Below are 20000 nucleotides of genomic sequence, written 5' to 3'. Positions count from 1 at the left end.
TGTCGTACGCACCTGAGTCTCTATAAGTGAATCTGTGTAGGCCTGTGAATCCGATTGTGTGCTTGCTTGTCTGTAATATGTATTTATTTGTATACAGTATGTGTTTATTTGTGTGTGTTTATTTGTGTATATGTGTGTACTGTATGTATTTATTTGTGTATGTGCCTGTGCAGACGTCAGGAGTGAACTGCAGCATCAGGAGTGATCTCCCTCAGCTGAAGCACACGCAGAAGGACGTGTGGCCACTGCACCCAGAGGACATGCTCAAGACTGACCTGCTGGTGTGTGTGTGTGTGTGTGTGTGTTTGTATATATGTGTGATAAAGCGTGGAATGCCCTACTGTACTTCAGCTAGCGTGGTGTCAGGCTGTGCCTTTTGCGCCTCTTCAAGGTCAAGTGTCAGCATGTAGTGTGAGTATGAGTATGTGTGCTGACCTCACCTATAATGATGACCTCTCACCTTTGACCTCACTAGAACTGCACAAGGTCGTGGTGTGTGGAGGTGACATGTCAGATACAGCAGCTGCTCAAAGCCCAGTCTGCACTCATACGCCTCACCAGGAGAGTGAACGACAACTTCTTTAGACAGGTACACACACTCACACACTCACATACACACACACACGCGCATGCTCACACACGCACACACGCACACACGGACACACACACAGTCAATACGGCAGAGCATCATCATTCAAGTATGAAACCACACACCTGACCAACTATTTCACCACAAACACTACATTGTAACAATACTCAACAAGTTCACATGCACACACACATAGTCAGCGCTGGTACATCTCACCAGGTAAGTGAACAACAACTCCCTCAGACCAACACACACTCGCACTAATGGGAATCCAAAATCATGGATCAATTTTAGAGAAAATACTGTCTTAACTTTTTCTTTTTTGTGTGGTTCTCTTCAGGCAAAGTTTAAGTCAGTGCGGATTGTTGGCTCCTACACACTGACTGTGAAAGAATCCAACCTGATAAAGCTGGGTAGTGCTGCCATCTGGAGGGAGGTGAGAGAACTGCACTCGTCTCCACAAGTTTGGGCTGGACCATATTGCAGTCAGCACACACACACACACACACACACACACACACACACACACACACACACACACACACACACACACACACACACACATACACACACATACACACACACACACACACACACACACACACACACACACACACACACACACACACACACACACAGTCTGATTCTCTTCTTGACCCTGTGGGACTCATCCACCTCTGTCTCCTGTCAGACATCATTAACTCTGCTACATCTATGCTCATCCTTAGCCAAACTCATTCCCACGTGTGTGTGTGTGTGTGTGTGTGTGTGTGTGTGTGTACAGACGGTGCTGGAGATTCTGAAGGGTCGCTCCATCCCCATCTCACTCTGGATCCTGATTGGCAGCATCATCGGCGGCCTGCTGCTACTTGCCCTCATTATCTTCATCCTGTGGAAGGTCATCATACACACACACACACACACACACACAGCTCACAGCTGCTGTTCCAGTCCACTGCTGCCATATTTGGGTCAGTGAAACTGATGTTAGTAGGAGAGGCACACACCTGCATACTATTGCCTCTACATTGCTTTCAAAATCACAACCAAATCTACCCTTGGGGATATGTACAGTATACTGTATACCTGACCTTACACCCCTTTCTCATGTGTACAGGTAGTTTTAGATCATGTATTATGTCTACTAGATCTGTAGGGCCACTAGCGGAATCATTTGCCAGCACCAGGTGTCCTGTTCCAAACACACACACACACACATACACTCACAGAATCTCTGTCCCTAACACTTCTCTCTCTCTCTCTCCTTCAGTTGGGATTCTTTGCAAGAAAGCAGAGGAAGGAGTCAGATGAGGACAAAGATGACTGAGCCCCGTTGTCATGGCAACACCTATGCAACATCACCTCCATGGCGACCGGACTACTACCATCTTCTGCCAACTTGGCAGCTCCTTCCAGTATCCCCCACCCCCCACTGCAACCACTACCCGCACTGCACTGTGCCCCAAACCCTGTTCAGCGTTCATATTTACTCATTTGCCAGATGCTTTGATTCAAAGCGACGTGCAAGTGAAAAACAACACTAGCTTCAACACGACAAGACTTCAGTGCAGTAGGACACCTGGGAGAATTGGGGCCGGTGTCCACCAAGCGCGTTTATTGTGCCGATGGCGGCTATTTTCTGTACAGCTGGGCTCGTCAATATCACTTTTCTCTCTACGACCTATCAAAACTTTGAAGCCTAGCAACAATAAACACTTGACTGAAGCACTCTGAAAATTAAGTTCAGGGCGCTGTCAGTGCAGAAAAATGTGATTGGTGGACACAGGCCCTGATGTACAATAAGATCTAGTGAAGGAGAAACACCTATTCATTAAGATCTGAAGGAGAGACGCCTATTCAATAAGATCTGAAGGAGAAACACCTATTCATTAAGATCTGAAGGAGAACAGAGAAATCTATTCCACTACAGATGAGGTGAACAAGTGCAGTGTGTTAGGGTGTGAGGAGCGGAGGTGCAGTGTGTTAGGCCTCCAGCAGTGAGGGTTAGGGGTTAGAGGTCAACACACTCTGGCTCTCCATGGCCCTCCCTCCTCTACCGTAGGAGTGCAGGTGTGTATCGGGGAGCACATGCAGGCAGCATACACACAGTGCTACACAGTGCAACTCTGTTTCTACCAAGATGGTGGTGGTTGGGCTACACACACACACACACACACACACACACACACACACACACACACACACACGCCTTTGTAACATAGTAATCCTGTATCATTACAATCATGTGCATTTATTTAAACTTCAGTTTCATAACAGGTTTTCACTTTGCATTATTTTGCTGTTTTGTAAATTGCTTTCAGGTCTGATGATTTAAAACTGTTGGTCAATTAAAGTCTTTTGTAAACTGTAACCAGGGGGTGTTGGTCTTGTATTCAGGTGCTTTGAGAGAATACATTTTAACATGTATTATTATTCGTTTTATCATGAAAATCCTAAATCCTGCACAGCAGCTAGTCCACCCCCAGTCTAGCTCTGATTCCAATCACATTGCGCTGAGGCTTCAGGTTAAACTAAAGTTGCTTTAAAGGAGAATTCCGGTGTGATATTGACTTAAAGTGTGTTGAAATATGATACCGAGTGTGAGCGATTGTCTCAGAGCTGATCTCGACCTGTCAGCTGTTCTCCGAAACCCGGCGGTAGCTCAGCAATAGTAAACCAGGTTTTTAACGTTTGTGCCTCGGGCATCGAACTGCCGTGCAAATAAATCACTGTTTTACACCATTAATGAGGCTCAAAGTAGCTCCACACTTTATTGGTAGACTTCTGAGGGCCCTGACATTTAAAACGAGACATCGAGAACTTTGAAAAAGCACTGGTTGTTTACTTACATGACTGTTTATTCAGGCAGTCACTTTCGAAAGTTTAGCGGTAGCAGCCATCTTGAATCTAGTCACGTGACTGATTCGTATCATATTTCAACACACTTTAAGTCAATATCACACCGGAATTCTCCTTTAATGCCGTGTCTCTCTCCACCACACAACAGAAACAGCCAAACAAAATCAAAATATTTTATTGGCAAACGCATTCAAAGAAATAATGATGTGGAGTATATTCAGACTGGCAGTGGACAAATACGGTCCTCATCTAGAGAGAGTCTGGCCGAGAGCCCACCCATAGTGTGGTGCTATCAGGGTCAATGCATCTCTAAAATTCCCCCCCACACTGTATGACCTCACCACCCCCGGGGCCGTCTCCGCTTCCCAACAGGAACACTAGGGGAACTCTTGACACATGACATGACATATAACACATCAGTGAGTTCCTCTCTCTCTCCATCTCTTGTCCTCCTTTCTCTCCATCTCTCCCTCTCTCTCTCTCATCCCCCCGTCCTCCGGGTCAGCGGGAGGTGCCTGTGGACCTGACGTAGGACTCCAGCAGGAATATGGTCTCATCCACCTGGTTCTCACTGGAGTCCAGCCTGCAGACACACAAATTAAATACACGAGTTCAGACTTTCTTTTCCTTTCAATGATATGGACTCACCATATTAGCAGTATTCTTCATCATCATCATCATCATCATCAATGAATATACTGTATTGTGCTTCTACCCCGTCACTATATTGAGTATCAAACCCTGCTCCGGCCCTCAGTTAAAGCACCTTAAGTATTTACTGCAGGAATGGAGCAGACACTCCCACCTGTGCCATATCTGCTAGTGAGGTTCATGTCTAATACTAATTGTCTGGAGGTCTTGTGTGAAAAGGGCTTTAGAGTGGACAGCAGTGTCAGTGAGTATGAGGCAGAGATGGATTAGTGTTATAGGCTATCCTACATATTATATTGTGGAATAAGCAGCACGCACGGCCGCACGTGTGTGTGTGTGTGTGTGTTGTGTCGGTGCTTGCTTGCGTGTGTTTGTGTTTGTGTGCGTGCCGTGCGTCGTACTTGTTGATGTGATGGCGTAGCGCCTCGAGCTGCTGCCTCTCGGGGGCGGTGATCATCTCCTCCACCTCCTGCAGCTGTGTGCCCTCCGCCCCCGTGGCCTGCAGCGACGCCAGGATCGCCTCGATCCTCTGGGACTTCTCCAGGTGACGCCTGCCAATCAAAACACAGCGCAACTCCGCCAATCAGACCACAGCACAACTCTCAAACCACAGCACAACTCTACCAATCAAAACACAGAGCAACTCTGCCAATCAAAACACAGAGCAACTCTGCCAATCAGACCACAGCACAACTCTACCAATCAAAACACAGAGCAACTCTGCCAATCAAAACACAGAGCAACTCTGCCAATCAGACCACAGCACAGTGCGGTCACTTCATCCACAATGGTATTACCTGATATATCACATACTTTCCATGTGACATGCAAGCATTAGGTTTACAGACACACTGAATGTTTAACCCTGAAAGGGAGATGGCAGCAATAACATCCCATCAAACACAAATACTGTATCACTGGAGAAATACTAGAGACAGACAGACAGACAGACAGACAGACAGGCACCAATGTAATCCACTCACTTGTTCTCCTTGCTCTCAAAGAGCCGTCTCTCTATAAGGTTGGCCACTGTCTGCAAACACATGACAGACCCTCATTAATATGGAGACTGCATCCAGACATGAACACTACCGGCCACTAGGGGGCACTATTGGGGGGGACAGGGGCTGGGGGGTTCAATTGGGGGGGCTGGCCACAAGTCGGTGTAACTTTCAAAGATACGAATAGCAGATGTTTTATGGAGTAGAACATAATGTACTCGATGTCTACATTTGGTAGACATTGAGTACATCCATCCATTATTTTGGTAATAGAGGCTTAATGTGAACTCAGACATCCTCATGCCTGGGGACCTGGCTCCAGTAGGAGTCATTCAGATGAACTGTGCAGCCCTGTGTGTACCTTATAGTAGCGCTGTGTGTGTGTGTGTGTGTGTGTGTGTACCTTATAGCAGCGCTGTGTGTGTGTGTGTGTGTGTGTGTGTGTGTGTACCTTGTAGCATCGCTGCAGCAGCATCCTGGCTGTGGGCAGCTGGTTGACCGTGTACAAGTAGAAGGTGCGGGAGGGGGCGTGGTCTGGGGTCTTCGGGATTTCCTACCAACACATAATTTAGACAAACAATGAAGGCCTCTCCATAATTATTTATCCATTTTGTCCTATTAATCCATCACACAATCGATTAATCTAGACATCTATCCATCCATAAAGCATCAATCTATCCATCAATCCATCCACCCAATCAATCAATAGCAGAGCATGGGCGTGCCTCCCCATCTTCAGGAATCAGACAGATAGATAGAAAGATAGGTAGATATAAAGAGAAAGATGGAAAGATAGATAGATAGATAGATAGATATGCACTTCCTCTGTATGTAACCACTTCTATCTATCTTCATTACTTCTTCTGTCAGTCACTTGATTAGTTCCCTGGTTGTCACTGCCCACTGTGTAGATCTATACATCCTTTCCACTATCTCTGCACATCCACCACAGGTATGGGAGGATGCTATGTATGAGGATGCATCTCACCTGCAGCTGCACCAGGTTTTCTGAGAGTAGTGTGTACAGCATGTCTTTGGCCTCCTTGGCTGGAATCATGGCAAAGTCCTCCACCTGCTTCTGCTCCAGGTGCCGTTTCCGTAGCAACAAGCGGAAGATGCGAGCCGACCGCGACCCGAATCTGAGAGGATAATAAATGGGTTCTACAAAACACTCCGCATCTGGAAGGTGTACTTATCTGCACAACACACGCTATACAGCAGGAGAGTACTGATGGGATTCATCCTCTGCAAGTAGCTTCAAATAAAAGGATGACCAAAGGGTGAGTGTGTGTGTGTGTGTGTGTGTGTGTGTGTGTGTGTGTGTGTGTGTGTGTGTGTGTGTGTGTGTGTGCGTGTGTTACCTCTCCTGCACCACAGACTCCAGGGTTGCTCTTGCCAGGTTGGCCAGCGCTCTGTGCAGGTCTGAGGCCGGAGTTAAAGAGCATCAGTGTATCAATGTTCCACTACAATGCACGTGAATAGCATCACATATTTGATGACCATCGATTTTTTTATGTTAGACACTAAAAATGACCACCCTAGATCACGTTACTGCTCATAAATGCCGAAGTAGCCTAGTTGTATTTTTAATATAGGCGGTCTTGTGCATCTCTACCTTTCACGATTGGCCGATATCACCTCAACCCCGAGAATGCGCACAGATCTGAGCTGAAAGCCTAGTTTGACAAATGTATCACATAACTGCTATCGTAGGGTTACGTAACCTAATACCCGAGTTAAGGCTTTGTGTAGCCTCGATATGTATAGATAGTCTAGATATGTCTAACTTGCTTCGTAGGATACCCCACAAATGCTTAGTGTTTATCTGTGTTTACTTTCTCAAATGCTCAAATGCTTAGTGTTTATCTGTGTTTACTTTCAGCATCTGCATTCAATTTCCCAGACATAAGACATCAATAAAGACACAACAGACACAGACAGATGGATAAACACACAGGTAGACAGTAAAGTGGAACTGGAGACAAAGGCAGCGCTGTTAAAGGATACTGACGACATACATCCCTCCACCACTGTCTCCTGACTTTCCAACAAACTCCATCTGTAAGGCAAGAAAGAGGCCAAGAGCATTTGTACTAGAGTACACATGCACATTCGGAGAGATATACAGTACACTGTTTCAATAGAGAATAATGAAGAGATATACAGTACACTGTTTCAATAGAGAATAATGAAGAGATATACAGTGCACTGTTTCAATAGAGAATAATGGGGCAAACAGTGGAAAAATGCAATGATGATTATCCCTGCTGAAAAAACCAGCAAGAAACCAGCTTAGGCTGGTAGCTGGTTTTAGCTGGTTTTAGCTGGTCTTTGCCCAAAACACAGTTCTTATTGCTGGTCTTGCTGGTGTAGCTGGTTAGGCCACCAGCTAGACATGCTGGCGTGACCATCTGAGGAAGCTGGTCGTACTGGTGTGACCAGCCTGTCGTTTGGGATACAGCTGGTTTAAGATGGTCATGCTGGTGACCAGCCTGTCCAGCTTGACAAAGATGGTCAAGCTGGTTTTCTAGAATGACAAACATAAGCTGGCGTGGCCAGTAAAAACCAGCAATGTAGACCAGCAACACCAACTAAAATGACCAGCTTAAGGTGGTACGACAATCAAAACCAGCTGAATTACCATCATAAGCTGGGTAAACCAGCTGAAGGTGTGTTTTCGCGAGAGTTTTGCTGGTCTAGCTGGTTAACCATCAAAGGGTGGTCAAACAAGCTGGTTAACAAGCTGGTCAACCAGCAAACCACCTTTAGCTGGTCAGGCTGTTTTTTTCAGCAGGGATGTCATTGACCCCCAGAGGTCAGACACAAAATGCCTCCACGTCTGAAATTAACCCTTAGGGGGTGAAGATTATATGGTGAACCTTTCATACTTAAAATGCACAATTATTTTGCTCATCAGCCTAACTGTAATGAGAGACTGGTGATTAGTTGGGCCAAAATGGACCTGCTGCACTAAGTGAGTTTGGGTGGAGAGGTCTGGTCTATGGACCTGCTGCACTAAGTGAGTTTGGGTGGAGAGGTCTGGTCTATGGACCTGCTGCACTAAGTGAGTTTGGGTGGAGAGGTCTGGTCTATGGACCTGCTGCACTAAGTGAGTTTGGGTGGAGATGTCTGGTCTGTGGACCTGCTGCACTAAGTGAGTTTGGGTGGAGATGTCTGGTCTGTGGACCTGCTGCACTAAGTGAGTTTGGGTGGAGAGGTCTGGTCTATGGACCTGCTGCACTAAGTGAGTTTGGGTGGAGATGTCTGGTCTATGGACCTGCTGCACTAAGTGAGTTTGGGTGGAGATGTCTGGTCTATGGACCTGCTGCACTAAGTGAGTTTGGGTGGAGATGTCTGGTCTTACCGGGTCATCCACCAGCAAGCTGAGGTACTGATCCAAAACAGGTCTGCCAATGCTGTAACTCGGGGGAAGGGCTCGAAAAATCTGACAAAACACACACACACACACAAAATGCTGGTATGATTGTGGGAGCTAATGCTGTATGCATATAAGGTAGACCAAAGATTTCCGCACATTGGAACCAACATGCGTATAGAGCATTCCGCTTTCTTTGTGTTCACTACAACCCCACGCACCAACATTAGATTCTATTGTGTTCACTACAACCCCACGCACCAACATTAGATTCTATTGTGTTCACTACAACCCCACGCACCAACATTAGATTCTATTGTGTTCAGTACACAGTATCGAACTCTACCGCCGCTGTGTAGATTACAATTCAGCTCTATTTTGTCACCGCCACTGGCCACTCTATAAAATCCACTGTTTACCTAATGCCTGTTTATCTACTGCCTTGCCGCTGATGTGGACAATAAGTGCACAGCACATTCATGTCTCCGCCTATTTGCGGAGTGCTTAACAGTGCTACTTCATTGGCTACAGGCTGCCGTGAGGGAAGTCTTCATTGGTTGCTGTGAGGAAAGTCTTACCTCATTGGCCGAGAGAGGTTGTGTGTGGCCAGCACCAGGCTGAGTTGTGACCTCACTCATCCTCAGCATGGTCCGGACAATCTCACTGCTCGTCTGTCAACACACAACACCCACAACCAACGGGACAATAAACCCAGGAGTTACTTAGAACATTTCTACTCAATACAGAATACAGCAAAGCCCACTGATCTATATGGAACATGAAACTGCTTCATATGTTTAAAATGTTTAAGAAGACAACATTTAAGACTCATTCTCAGAAAGAATTATAACTCCATCACAGCCTGGGAGAATAACAACACCAAACAATAATTCTAAAACTTATGACAATATATCTGAGCAGAGAGGCTAATTAAAGCGAGAGCGGCAAGATAGATATGACCTATGACCGCTGACCTGGTCCAGCTTGCACTAACTAAAGCGAGAGCGGCAAGATAGACGTGACCTACGACCTCTGACCTGGTCCAGCTTGCAGGCCACTGCACTGATGATGGCCTGATCCCTGAAGTGCAGGTGGAAACGCTCAAAGTTGACCTGCCAATAGATACCCTCATCACCCACCGCCTGTGGAGACGAGAGGAGGAGGAGGAGGAGGAGGAGGAGGAGGAGGGAGAGGAGGAGAACAAATAAAGAAGGCAAGAAAAGAGGACATGGATAATGGATCAGAGAAATGAACAGAAGATGTGTTGGACGTGGAAAGAAGATAAAAGAAAAGAATAAAAAGAGGCAAACGAGAGATGAGGGAAAAATTGTTTGTTTAGAAAAACATCAACATAAACATGAATCAACAATTCAATAGCAGCGTTCTCTGAGTGCAGATCAGTCGCTAGATAGAGTGTTCCCTGCGTTCGCTGAGGGTTCCGCGGTCACACCCACCTCTCCGTTTTCCAGTTTGGCTCGCTTCCCCCCTCTCTGGTCCTCTCCATCCTCACCGGAGCGCTGCCGCTTGCCTCGACCTGACACACACAGTGCAAAACACACTCATATGAACACCTACACACACTAAACACAGTGCAAAACACCATTCATATGAACACCTACACATACTACACACACTCATATGAACACCTACACATACTAAACACACTCATATGAACACCTACTCATACTACACACACTCATATGAACACCTACACACACTAAACACAGTGCAAAACACACTCATATGAACACCTACACACACCACACACAGTGCAAAACACACTCATATGAACACCTACACACTCATACTACACACAGTGCAAAACACACTCATATGAACACCTACACACACCATACACAGTGCAAAACACACTCATATGAACACCTACTCATATTACACACAGTGCAAAACACACTCATATGAACGCCTACACACACCACACACAGTGCAAAACACACTCATATGAACGCCTACTCATACTACACACAGTGCAAAGCACACTCATATGAACACCTACTCATATTACACACAGTGCAAAACACACTCATATGAACACCTACACACACCACACACAGTGCAAAACACACTCATATGAACACCTACTCATACTACACACAATGCAAAACACACTCATATGAACACCTACTCATACTACACACAGTGCAAAACACACTCATATGAATACCTACACACACTAAACACAGTGCAAAACACACTCATATGAACACCTACACATACTACACACAGTGCAAAACACCACTCATATGAACACCTACACACACTAAACACTTATGCATGTTGAATAGGCAACACTGTTTAGGCAACATTTATCGACACATATTTATGCACACATATTTAATACTCAGCATGGTCACTTCATTGTCATCCTCTAGATGAGAATAATGCAAACGCCTGCAGCATGCTAAATTACATGGCATAATATATGGCACAATAACTATGTGTGTGTGTCTCGTGATGCTAACACACCTCGGAGGTTCATCTGAGGCAGTCTGTAGCAGTCGGGGTTACTTTCAGGTGTTGGGGGGCATGTGATGGCAGGTGGGGCTGGAGCAGCTTCTACTGTGCTTGATGTGGTGGGAGGTGCGCTTCCTTGCTCAGCCGCTAGGGGGCAGCGCTGCAGGAAGTGAGTCTCCACCAAGTTGGAGAAGGCCGAGATCACCTCACTGTAGTCCATACTGCAGCCATCTGTACAGGAGCACCCACAGACCAGGGACACGTGGAAAATAAAGGCAGAATTAAAGTCATCCTAACTTAGGAACAAGTAGTGGAGCAGATTAATTGCATATTTCAAGAGAATCGTTCACTTTGGTATAGAAGCATGAAATTTGGCACAGATACTCTCTAAGGGTCACTTTTTGGAAAAAAGGCGCTGGCCACTCAAAAATTAAAAATGGCGGCCATTTTTTCAAGATGGCCGCTATTTCTGTCAAATGCTCATTATGTCGATCGTTCAAACTGTGATGAACACATAACATTTTGTGAAAAATTATGTTTTATGGAGAACGGTGCTTGTCCCTCAAAAAAATCAAGATGGCCGCGACTATTTTTCAAGATGGCCGCCATTTCTCTTAAAAATCCTTACATCAATTTATGAAAGGATGATGCTATCATCAAGATTGGTACAAACCTTCTTCAATTAACATTCTCATGGAAAAAACTGTATGCCACTCAAAAATTCAAGATGGCCACCATTTTCAAGATGGCCACCTTTTCTGTCAGAGTTCAGTTTAATGTGTAAAGGAAGGTTTTGGTTAATAAAGTGAACGTCATTACACAACCAGGGCACACTGGTGACTTCAGTGCCGTGGAACTCAACATGAGGTTCAACATTTAATTTTAAACAATTTGTTGATGTCCCCACACACACCAGGGAACACACCTTGGACCTGGTCATTTCAAACTCTCACCAACCTGCAGGTGTATGATCTAGGTGTGTCTGATCACAAGGCCATTTCTATGGATCTGCAATCCCCATCCAGCCTCTCCAAGCCTAAGCAGAATATATGTTTCAGAAACCTAACAAACATAAACCCAGAACTCTTGGCAGCAGACATTCAACATCAGCCATCTGAGCAGCCTCCTGGACCTCCATGCCCCTGTTAAAATCAGAATAGTCACCTTCACCTGCCCAGCTCCATGGTTCACAAATGAGCTTTGTAAAATGAAGGCAGCAGGACGGGTCCTTGGAGCGGCATTTCAAAGCCCCTGGCCGCACTGTCCACAAACTACCGGGAGCAACAACTCAAATATTCATAGTCCCTCGAAGATGTATGATCACAGTTTTACTCCGATGGCATCAGAAACAGTCCAGGAAATTCCAAGCAGCTTTACTCCACTGTCAATCACCTTCTGAAACCACCCACCCCCCCCCCTCCCACACACACACACACACACACACACACACGCTTACTGCCACTACAGAAGAGCAGTAAAATAAATTCATGGATTTTTAAAAAAATTGCACATATTCACTTTGCCCTTTCTGGGTCCTCCCACCCTATCTGTTCCTCCTACATCTCCCAACCCCTAAACTGTTTTCCTGAGGTTTCATCTGAAGAGGTGCAGAACATCATCAGGAAGATGAAATCCTCCACCTGTCCCCTGGACCCTCTCCCAACCTCCCTGGTGAAAACCCATATCACTGTCCTTACCCACCTGACCACCGCTATTATAAATCATTCCCTCCAAACTGGTCATGTTCCTCCTGCCTTAAAAATATGCCATAATCACCATTGCTCAACAAACCCACTCTTGATCCAGAAGACCTGTCCAAGTACTGGCCCACCTCCAATCTTCCCTTCATATCGAAAGTGCTTGAGAAAGCAGTTGCCACCCACCTTCAAGACCACCAACTCTTAATTTCAGTCCGGTTTCTGCTCTGACCACAGCACAGACTGCCCTCATCAGAATCAAAAATGACCTCCTCATCTCATCTGATGGTGGCTCTCCCTTCCTTCTCATCCTCCTGGACCTTTCTGTTGCATTTGATACTTTTGACCATGACATCGTTTTAAACTGGCTCCACCGTACGACTGGACTCAATGACACTGCTCTCAGTTGGTTCAAAACATACCTCACAAACCGGACAGAATACTGGGTCCCTGGGTCCCTGGGTCACTCCAGATCAAATCCACACACAGTCACCTGTGGCGTCCCCCAGGGTTCAGCCCTTGGCCCCAATCTCTTCATCCTCTATTTCACCCTTGGCCAAATCATCAGTCAGCAAAAAAAAAATCATTCTGCTACTATGCTGATGAGACACAGCTCTATGTAAATGCCACAGCTGCAACCCCATCCTCACAGTCATCCCCATCAAAACAACTCATCTCCTGTCTGGAGGAGATAAAGGTATGGATGGAGCACACCTTCCTCCAACTAAACAGCCATCCTGGTTGCCACCCCTCAGCAAACCAAATCATCATCCATAACCAGCATCACCTTTTCTGGCTCAAACATCCCCCTCTCATCAACAGTCACAACTCTTGGTGTAAAAATGGACTCCCAGCTCACCTTTGAAGCCCATATAAATCACCTCTGCAAGACCTTCTACCACCTCCGTAACATTTCCAAACTCCACCCCATTCTCTCTCAGATGCCGAAAAGCTGTCTCATGCCTTTGTCTCCTCCAGACTGGACTACTGTAACATACTTCTCATTAGGATCCCTAGCAAGAGTCTGCAGAGACTTACATCCAAAAGTAGAGAGAGTACATCCAAATCTCACCCCAAAAATCAACCCACAAAACACAACACACTCCCTCCGCTCCACTCACTCACACCTCCTCATACCCAGAACCAGACTCAGGACCATGGGAGATTGGGCCTTCTGTGCTCCTGCCCGACATCTGTGGAATGCTCTCCCTGACACCTTCAGGGCATCACAATCCACTGACTGTTTCAAAAAAGGTCTAAAGACATTTCCTTTTTCTAACAGTGGTCCCTCCTCTCTGTGGACTGCACCTTGTCATGGTGGAGAGGCTTGTGTACTCTAATGAACCTGAGAGCTATCCCTGGCAAGTTTAACTAAGCCGGATAGGTCAAAGGAGAGGCAGACAAAGCAGACATTATGGCTATTTGACAGAAATGGTGGCCATCTTGAAAATGGTTGCCATCATGAACTCTTGAGTGGCACATACCTTTTTCCCAAAAAAGTTTTCTTTGATGAGTATTTCTGCCTAATTTTATGCTTGCATCACCATATGAAAAATTGAAATAATTAATATTGTACAGGAACGGTGGCCATCTTTAAAAATGGCAGCCATCTTGAATTTGGGACAAGCATCTTTTTCCATCCATGTTCATGTCCTTTAGAGAGTATTTACATCAAATGTTATGCTTGGATCACTGATGAATGATTTATAATAACCACTGAATAGCAATGGCGGATTTAAGAGAAATGGCGGCCATCTTGAAAAATGGTGGTGGCCATCTTGATTTTTTTTTTTAGACATGCACCATTCTCCAAAAAACATTCTTAAGAGACTATTTTCACAAAATGTTATGCCTTCATCACAGTTTGAACGATCAACATAATGAGCATTTGACAGAAATAGCGGCCATCTTGAAAAATGGCCGCCATATTGAATTTTTGAGTGGCCAGCGCCCTTTTCCAGAATAATGGCCCTTAGAGAGTATCTGTGCCAAATTTCATGCTTCTATACCAAAGTGAACGATTTTTTCACTAATCTGCTGCACTAAAGACACTTTTTTTCCAAAATGAGTTACAGTATAAATATATATAAACATTAACAATGTATAAGTTAACAATAGTCTTCTTTCATCAATTCTTCAAGGGTTGGAAAACACACACACACACATACATACACATACATACACACACACACACACACAGTCTCACCCTCCATGTTGTGTGTGAGCCGGTCAGCCACGGTCTTGACGGCGCAGGTCATGGTCATCTGGCCGCGCTGCAGGATCTCCTCCACGATGAGCTCGCCCGTGTCCCCGTAGAGGCTCTTGGCCGTGTAGATGTAGCGGGGGTAGCGCAGCATGTGCAGCACGCGCTCCACACACACACGGTACTCCACCGGCCCCCCGGGGCCCCGCCGCCCGCCGCCAAACACACACATGCCGTGCTGCACCAGCACACACAGAGACTTCTTCACCTGAAGAGGAGGCGCAGGGCTCGGTTATTAATTGTGTGGATGGCAAAAGGGCTATACTTTCATATTAGTCTGAAAACTTGTATTAGAATATCCTTCATACTATAGTACACATACTGACTGACCATACCGCAGGATTAAAGGTAGGCAGCAGAATATGTCACGCAGCTCTAGACTAGTCATTGGCCCACTTTACCATTAATTGTTTCAAATAATTATGCAGGAGTGAAAAAGATGTACAGGTCTCTTGGCTTTCCTAGAGTTGCATAGTAGGAAGCATCAGCCTACCAAGTCGAGGGGCACGTTGGACTCATGGACGATGGCTCGCAGTATGAGCGCTCCACTTCTGATGAGCTGAGTGCCAACTTTCTCCACTACCTCCCCAAAATGCTCCTGCAGAAGGAGTCCACACAGACGCACCTCCTGGGCCGTCATCTGCACAAATAGACAAACACACACACACACACACACACACACACACACACACACACACACACACACACACACACACACACACACACACACACACACAAACGGCAAATCCCATTGTACACATGGTTATGGGATAAACAGCCACGTTGATTGTCCACATCGCCATAGACAGGCACACACACACACAAGGTGTGAAATGGCTCTGTGATTTTCCTCACCACTTCTCATTCATACACCCATACCTTCCAAGAGTGACCTAGGTTCTCAATCATTCCAAATACAACTATAACTACGCAAAAACTCAGTATTGATATTCAAAGAGACGAGGAACCAAAGAATGAGCAAAGGTTGGGGGAGAGCAGCAGACAGCCATAATCTTGACACCGGTACTCTTTCCTTTTTTCATCAGAAACTGAGAGCATATCATCGTCAGCACCACTGGAAAATAGTAGCCTATATCGTAAGAAGAAAAGTATTTCCTACCTTTTATGTACTTTTCCTATGAAAACTCAATAGGTTAAGTCAATCAAATAACATCCCAAAGTAAATATGATCACACGCATGTGTTAACTGTTGTGAATAACTTCCGCCCTCGAACTCACAGATATGAACGAATTGCATGCTGGGCCTCTGGCGGACCGCCTCTTTCCTCGACCAGGACGACGTCACTGTTTGTGCTATTCCAGGAAAAATGGCGGAGGCAGCGGCGGTCCCCCCGCATCGGTTCTTCTGTCACTGTTGTAAGGGTGAAGTGAGCCCTAAACTCCCGGTATGTAAGCTGTTTTGATGCATTGGTGTTCTGTCATTCCCGTGCAATGTGTGTCCTGTTCTGCAAAAACGCTGCCAAGTAGACCGAGGCAAAACAATCGAGCTTGTCAATGCTAGCTGACAGGCTAGCACAATTGCCTTGGTTCTTTTCACCCGCTAGCCAGCGTAGCGTAGGATAGCTAGCTAGCTTGCTATATGCGGGGCCCTAACAAAAGCTGAAGGAATGTTGTTTGTGTCGTTCAGACTTGAAACAGCACGTAAAATTGAGTCCTCAGTGGTATGTTCAGCACAACATCCTTGATAGGTAACGTTATCAAAGTTACAACAATAGCTGTGGAATAATCGCAGATTCAGGCAGCTCGTTAAATAACTCAACCTTAGTTCCCTAACGTTATCTAGCTTTTGGTTTGTTTTTGGATATATTGTTCTGCCTTGCAGTCGGTTGCTATCAGACATTGAAGTCAGTGATGGATAGAAACCGTAACATTAAAGAAGTCCGATGACAGTATGCAGAATAATGCTGTACACTTTACTGATGATTAAATGCAATGTTTTACAAATGGGTAGAACGAAGGAAAGCGAAACTGAAATGGTTCAAGGTTAGCTAACATTAGTGACCAAGCAAGCATTAACATTATAGTACCACGATTAACCTAATGTAATAGGTCGTTGACACCATCGTGAATGGGTTACTACCTGTCTATGGTAATAATCCTCATTCAGTCAACGAATCAGTTTGTCAATCTACCATTAGCCCAATTACACCCATTAACACTATGCCACTTAGCCCTCGTTTGTTTTCACTTCCTCGGTCGTAGTTCAAAAGCTCAAACTCATTGTCTGTCGATACGTGTATGAGATTGGAATTTCCACATACTTATTCAGGAAATGCTCCTGTGTCTGGGGGTTGTGTGTGTTTGTGTGTGGAGGGGGGTGTTTTGTTTACATTCTTGTTTACATTAAATGCGTTAGCTGGGATTTCGGTGTATCTGTATCCTGGTGTCGGGGGCCTTTTATAGTTTTTAACTTCCGAGAACGCAATCACAGACATGTTATGCCGGTTCTTCTATCTACGAGAGCAGGATGCGCTGCGGGTGTGTTTCGTGTAGTCACAGGCAGGCTGAATGACGGGCTGCCGTTCCATTAAATGTGTTCTACTGACTGACGCTGCGTTATTTTTAGGAATATATCTGCCCAAGATGTGACTCGGGATTCATCGAAGAAGTGACAGAAGATTCCAGGTGCGCTTACACTTAGATTAAAGCCAGTATCCATAAAGCATTAAGTTATAAACAAAGTCATGATGGGTATAAAGTACTCATTACACCTTAGTGACTGACATGATTTGCTATTAGGTAGATATAGTTTTTTTATACAGTAGATGGAATGCATTTCTAATGTGTACAAATGTTATAGTTTATATAGCTTATTTTACTTCTTGATAATGATGATGGCATTAAGGAGGTTGAAGTAGCTTTATAAAGCATTGTGACTGACTCGTAGTATAGTGTTTCAAATATGTTCCATGCTTTATAATATTTGTCCTATTTTTCTGAAGACCTGTACTCAGACCATCATAAAACAATTCATTTGTTGAATAGCCTAACTCACATTTATGCAAGTAGGAACAATCTGTGTTGATATTCAAACATGCTGAATACTTAACTGTCTTCTGTCTGTTTCCTCTCCAGTTTTCTAGAAAACAGTGCAAATGGTTTAGACGACACAGCCACACAGTTTGCAGAGGTACAGTGGCCTTTCTTTGTGTCACGTTGAAACAGTTGTGCCCTCATCTGGCTCTGAAGCGCCCTCTCTCCTCCAGAGCCATGCACATCACCCTCTCTGAGCCGCCCTCTCTCCTCCAGAGCCATGCACATCACCCTCTCTGAGCCGCCCTCTCTCCTCCAGAGCCATGCACATCACCCTCTCTGAGCAGCCCTCTCTCCTCCAGAGCCATGCACATCACCCTCTCTGAGCCGCCCTCTCTCCTCCAGAGCCATGCACATCACCCTCTCTGAGCAGCCCTCTCTCCTCCAGAGCCATGCACATCACCCTCTCTGAGCCGCCCTCTCTCCTCCAGAGCCATGCACATCACTCTCTCTGAGCAGCCCTCTCTCCTCCAGAGCCATGCACATCACCCTCTCTGAGCAGCCCTCTCTCCTCCAGAGCCATGCACATCACCCTCTCTGAGCAGCCCTCTCTCCTCCAGAGCCATGCACATCACCCTCTCTGTGCATTATTTATCATGCATTTGAATCTCCTTATCAGACTCTGCTCATTTCCCTGACAATTTACATTTCAGTCATGGTACATAGTTGTTGATTTATTGATAAAGTGATCAATCAAATTGGTAATCTGTTATTGATGTTGTTGATGTTTATAATGATTATGTTTTCTTTCTCCCTTGATTTGTTCTGTCTGTTTGTCTCTGTCTGTCTCTCTCTCTCTCTCTCTCTCTCTCTCTCTCTCTCTCACACACACACACACACACACACACTCTTTACCCCTGTGTATCTCTCTCTGCCTGTATCTCTCCATCCCTCTCTCAGCTCTGGCGCCTGTTGTTTGTGGACAGGCCGTTCACAGTAGACCTCGACAGCCCAGACTCAGAGCCCCGGGTGCCGGGTGGTGGTGGCGGCGGCGGCGGTGGCGGCGGTGGCGGCGGAGGCCTGGGCCTGGGCGTGGGGAGCTTTGGCGGCTCAGTCCCCGGGGGGTTGGGGGGTTCCCTGGGGAGCCCGCTAGGAGCCGGCGCCGGCGCTGGCAGCGAGCACTGGGGTCTGGGTCGCCCTCCGCGCGTCCACACGCAGAGGCGGTACCGGTCCAGAGGCAGCAGTCGACCCGACCGGTCCCCAGCTGTGGAAGGGTGAGTGTGCCGTCCGTGCAGAGAGCTGCCCGCACACGTCGCTTTCTCTCATCTCTCTTGAAGCTCGCTGCCTGTACAAATCTCCTGCTTTCCTGTCTCTCACCACAAGCTGTCTGGACACATTTCCCAGTCCGTTCACTGCTCTGTGTCGGTTTAAACAGAGCCGTATGTGGAGACATCTCTCCTGCTCAGCACTTTTACAGCAAGGACATGAAAGATAGATTTTCCAATAGACAAATAAACAATTCTTCTGACAATCTAGATCTGAGAATAGAATAACTAATGTGTATGTTTGTGTTTATCCTAGAAGGTTGTGTGTGTGTGTGTGTGTGTGTGTGTGTGTGTGTGTGTGTAGTATGTTTATGTCTCACACCACCAGCACCGTCCATCTCTTTGTCCCTACCTGTCTTTGGGATTCAAATTCATGGCTTTCAATTCCTTTTCCGCCATCCTTTGTTCTGTCTTAAGTCTCAAGGAGTATAACCTTTTCACATTTCATATAAATTCTTTCTTTCTCTTTCTCTCTGGTTATCTGACCTCTCTCTCTCTCTCTCTCTCTCTCTCTCTCCTTGAAGCGCTGAATGAATATTGAATGCTGAGTGTGAATCTTGGCCTCTGCTGAATGATGCATTGAGGTCTATGAGATGGGGGGAGTACAGCTGTGAGAGTGATGATGCAGTGATGTCTGGTATCTGTGCATATCACTGGAGTTTCCCACACTCCCCATCCGTAGCCCAGTCCCATAGCTCGTCTTGTTCTGGCCCTTGTTGACAGCTGCAGCATTTGAAGGTTCCGGAGTGTGTCACCTCAGTGTAGTATAG

The 20000-nt window shown here is 45.9% G+C and overlaps 3 protein-coding genes across 3 annotated transcripts in view; 2 read left to right on the top strand and 1 right to left on the bottom strand.

Annotated features, from left to right (window-relative positions):
- The window catches only part of itga10 (integrin, alpha 10), a gene marked incomplete at its 5' end in the record, with an annotated part of 22904 nt that extends 19925 nt beyond the window's left edge, over window positions 1-2979 (top strand). Inside the window, 5 exon segments of the mRNA XM_062538085.1 lie at window positions 174-281; window positions 476-589; window positions 930-1025; window positions 1374-1487; window positions 1860-2979. Coding sequence (XP_062394069.1) covers window positions 174-281; window positions 476-589; window positions 930-1025; window positions 1374-1487; window positions 1860-1916 — 489 coding nt within the window.
- Window positions 2980-3605: 626 nt separating this feature from the next.
- polr3c (polymerase (RNA) III (DNA directed) polypeptide C) lies at window positions 3606-16165 on the bottom strand. The gene is made up of 15 exons (XM_062538086.1): window positions 16032-16165; window positions 15405-15551; window positions 14855-15119; window positions 10964-11182; window positions 9931-10010; window positions 9514-9618; window positions 9055-9147; window positions 8465-8545; window positions 7108-7159; window positions 6462-6522; window positions 6089-6239; window positions 5552-5653; window positions 5083-5132; window positions 4501-4650; window positions 3606-4031 (listed from the first exon to the last, which is right to left on the bottom strand). Exons 2-15 carry the CDS (start codon window positions 15549-15551, stop codon window positions 3950-3952), a joined length of 1638 nt encoding a protein of 545 aa, XP_062394070.1. The 5' UTR covers window positions 16032-16165; the 3' UTR covers window positions 3606-3949.
- Window positions 16166-16230: 65 nt separating this feature from the next.
- rnf115a (ring finger protein 115a) overlaps window positions 16231-20000 on the top strand; it is a 9023-nt gene continuing 5253 nt past the window's right edge. Inside the window, exons 1-4 of the mRNA XM_062538088.1 lie at window positions 16231-16317; window positions 17499-17557; window positions 18008-18062; window positions 18866-19179. Of these exons, the coding sequence (XP_062394072.1) occupies window positions 16240-16317; window positions 17499-17557; window positions 18008-18062; window positions 18866-19179 (506 nt within the window). The 5' untranslated portion in view covers window positions 16231-16239. The remainder of the gene's footprint in view (window positions 16318-17498; window positions 17558-18007; window positions 18063-18865; window positions 19180-20000) is intronic.

Source organism: Sardina pilchardus, chromosome 6 (genome assembly GCF_963854185.1).
Source record: "Sardina pilchardus chromosome 6, fSarPil1.1, whole genome shotgun sequence".
NCBI classification, from domain to species: domain Eukaryota; kingdom Metazoa; phylum Chordata; class Actinopteri; order Clupeiformes; family Clupeidae; genus Sardina; species Sardina pilchardus.
The sequence above is the reverse complement of the archived record's forward strand: the minus strand, read 5'-3'. Positions and strand labels throughout refer to the sequence as shown.

What these genes read in the sequence shown, in the direction of transcription:
- polr3c (XM_062538086.1), bottom strand. Translation starts at nt 15,551, where the DNA reads ATGACGGCCCAGGAGGTGCGTCTGTGTGGACTCCTTCTGCAGGAGCAT. An exon ending in GAGTCTGTGGTGCAGGAGAG is followed by an intron (nt 6,240 to 6,461) that starts GTAACACACGCA and finishes TTATCCTCTCAG; the next exon opens with ATTCGGGTCGCGGTCGGCTC. An exon ending in AAAACCTGGTGCAGCTGCAG is followed by an intron (nt 5,654 to 6,088) that starts GTGAGATGCATC and finishes ATGTGTTGGTAG; the next exon opens with GAAATCCCGAAGACCCCAGA.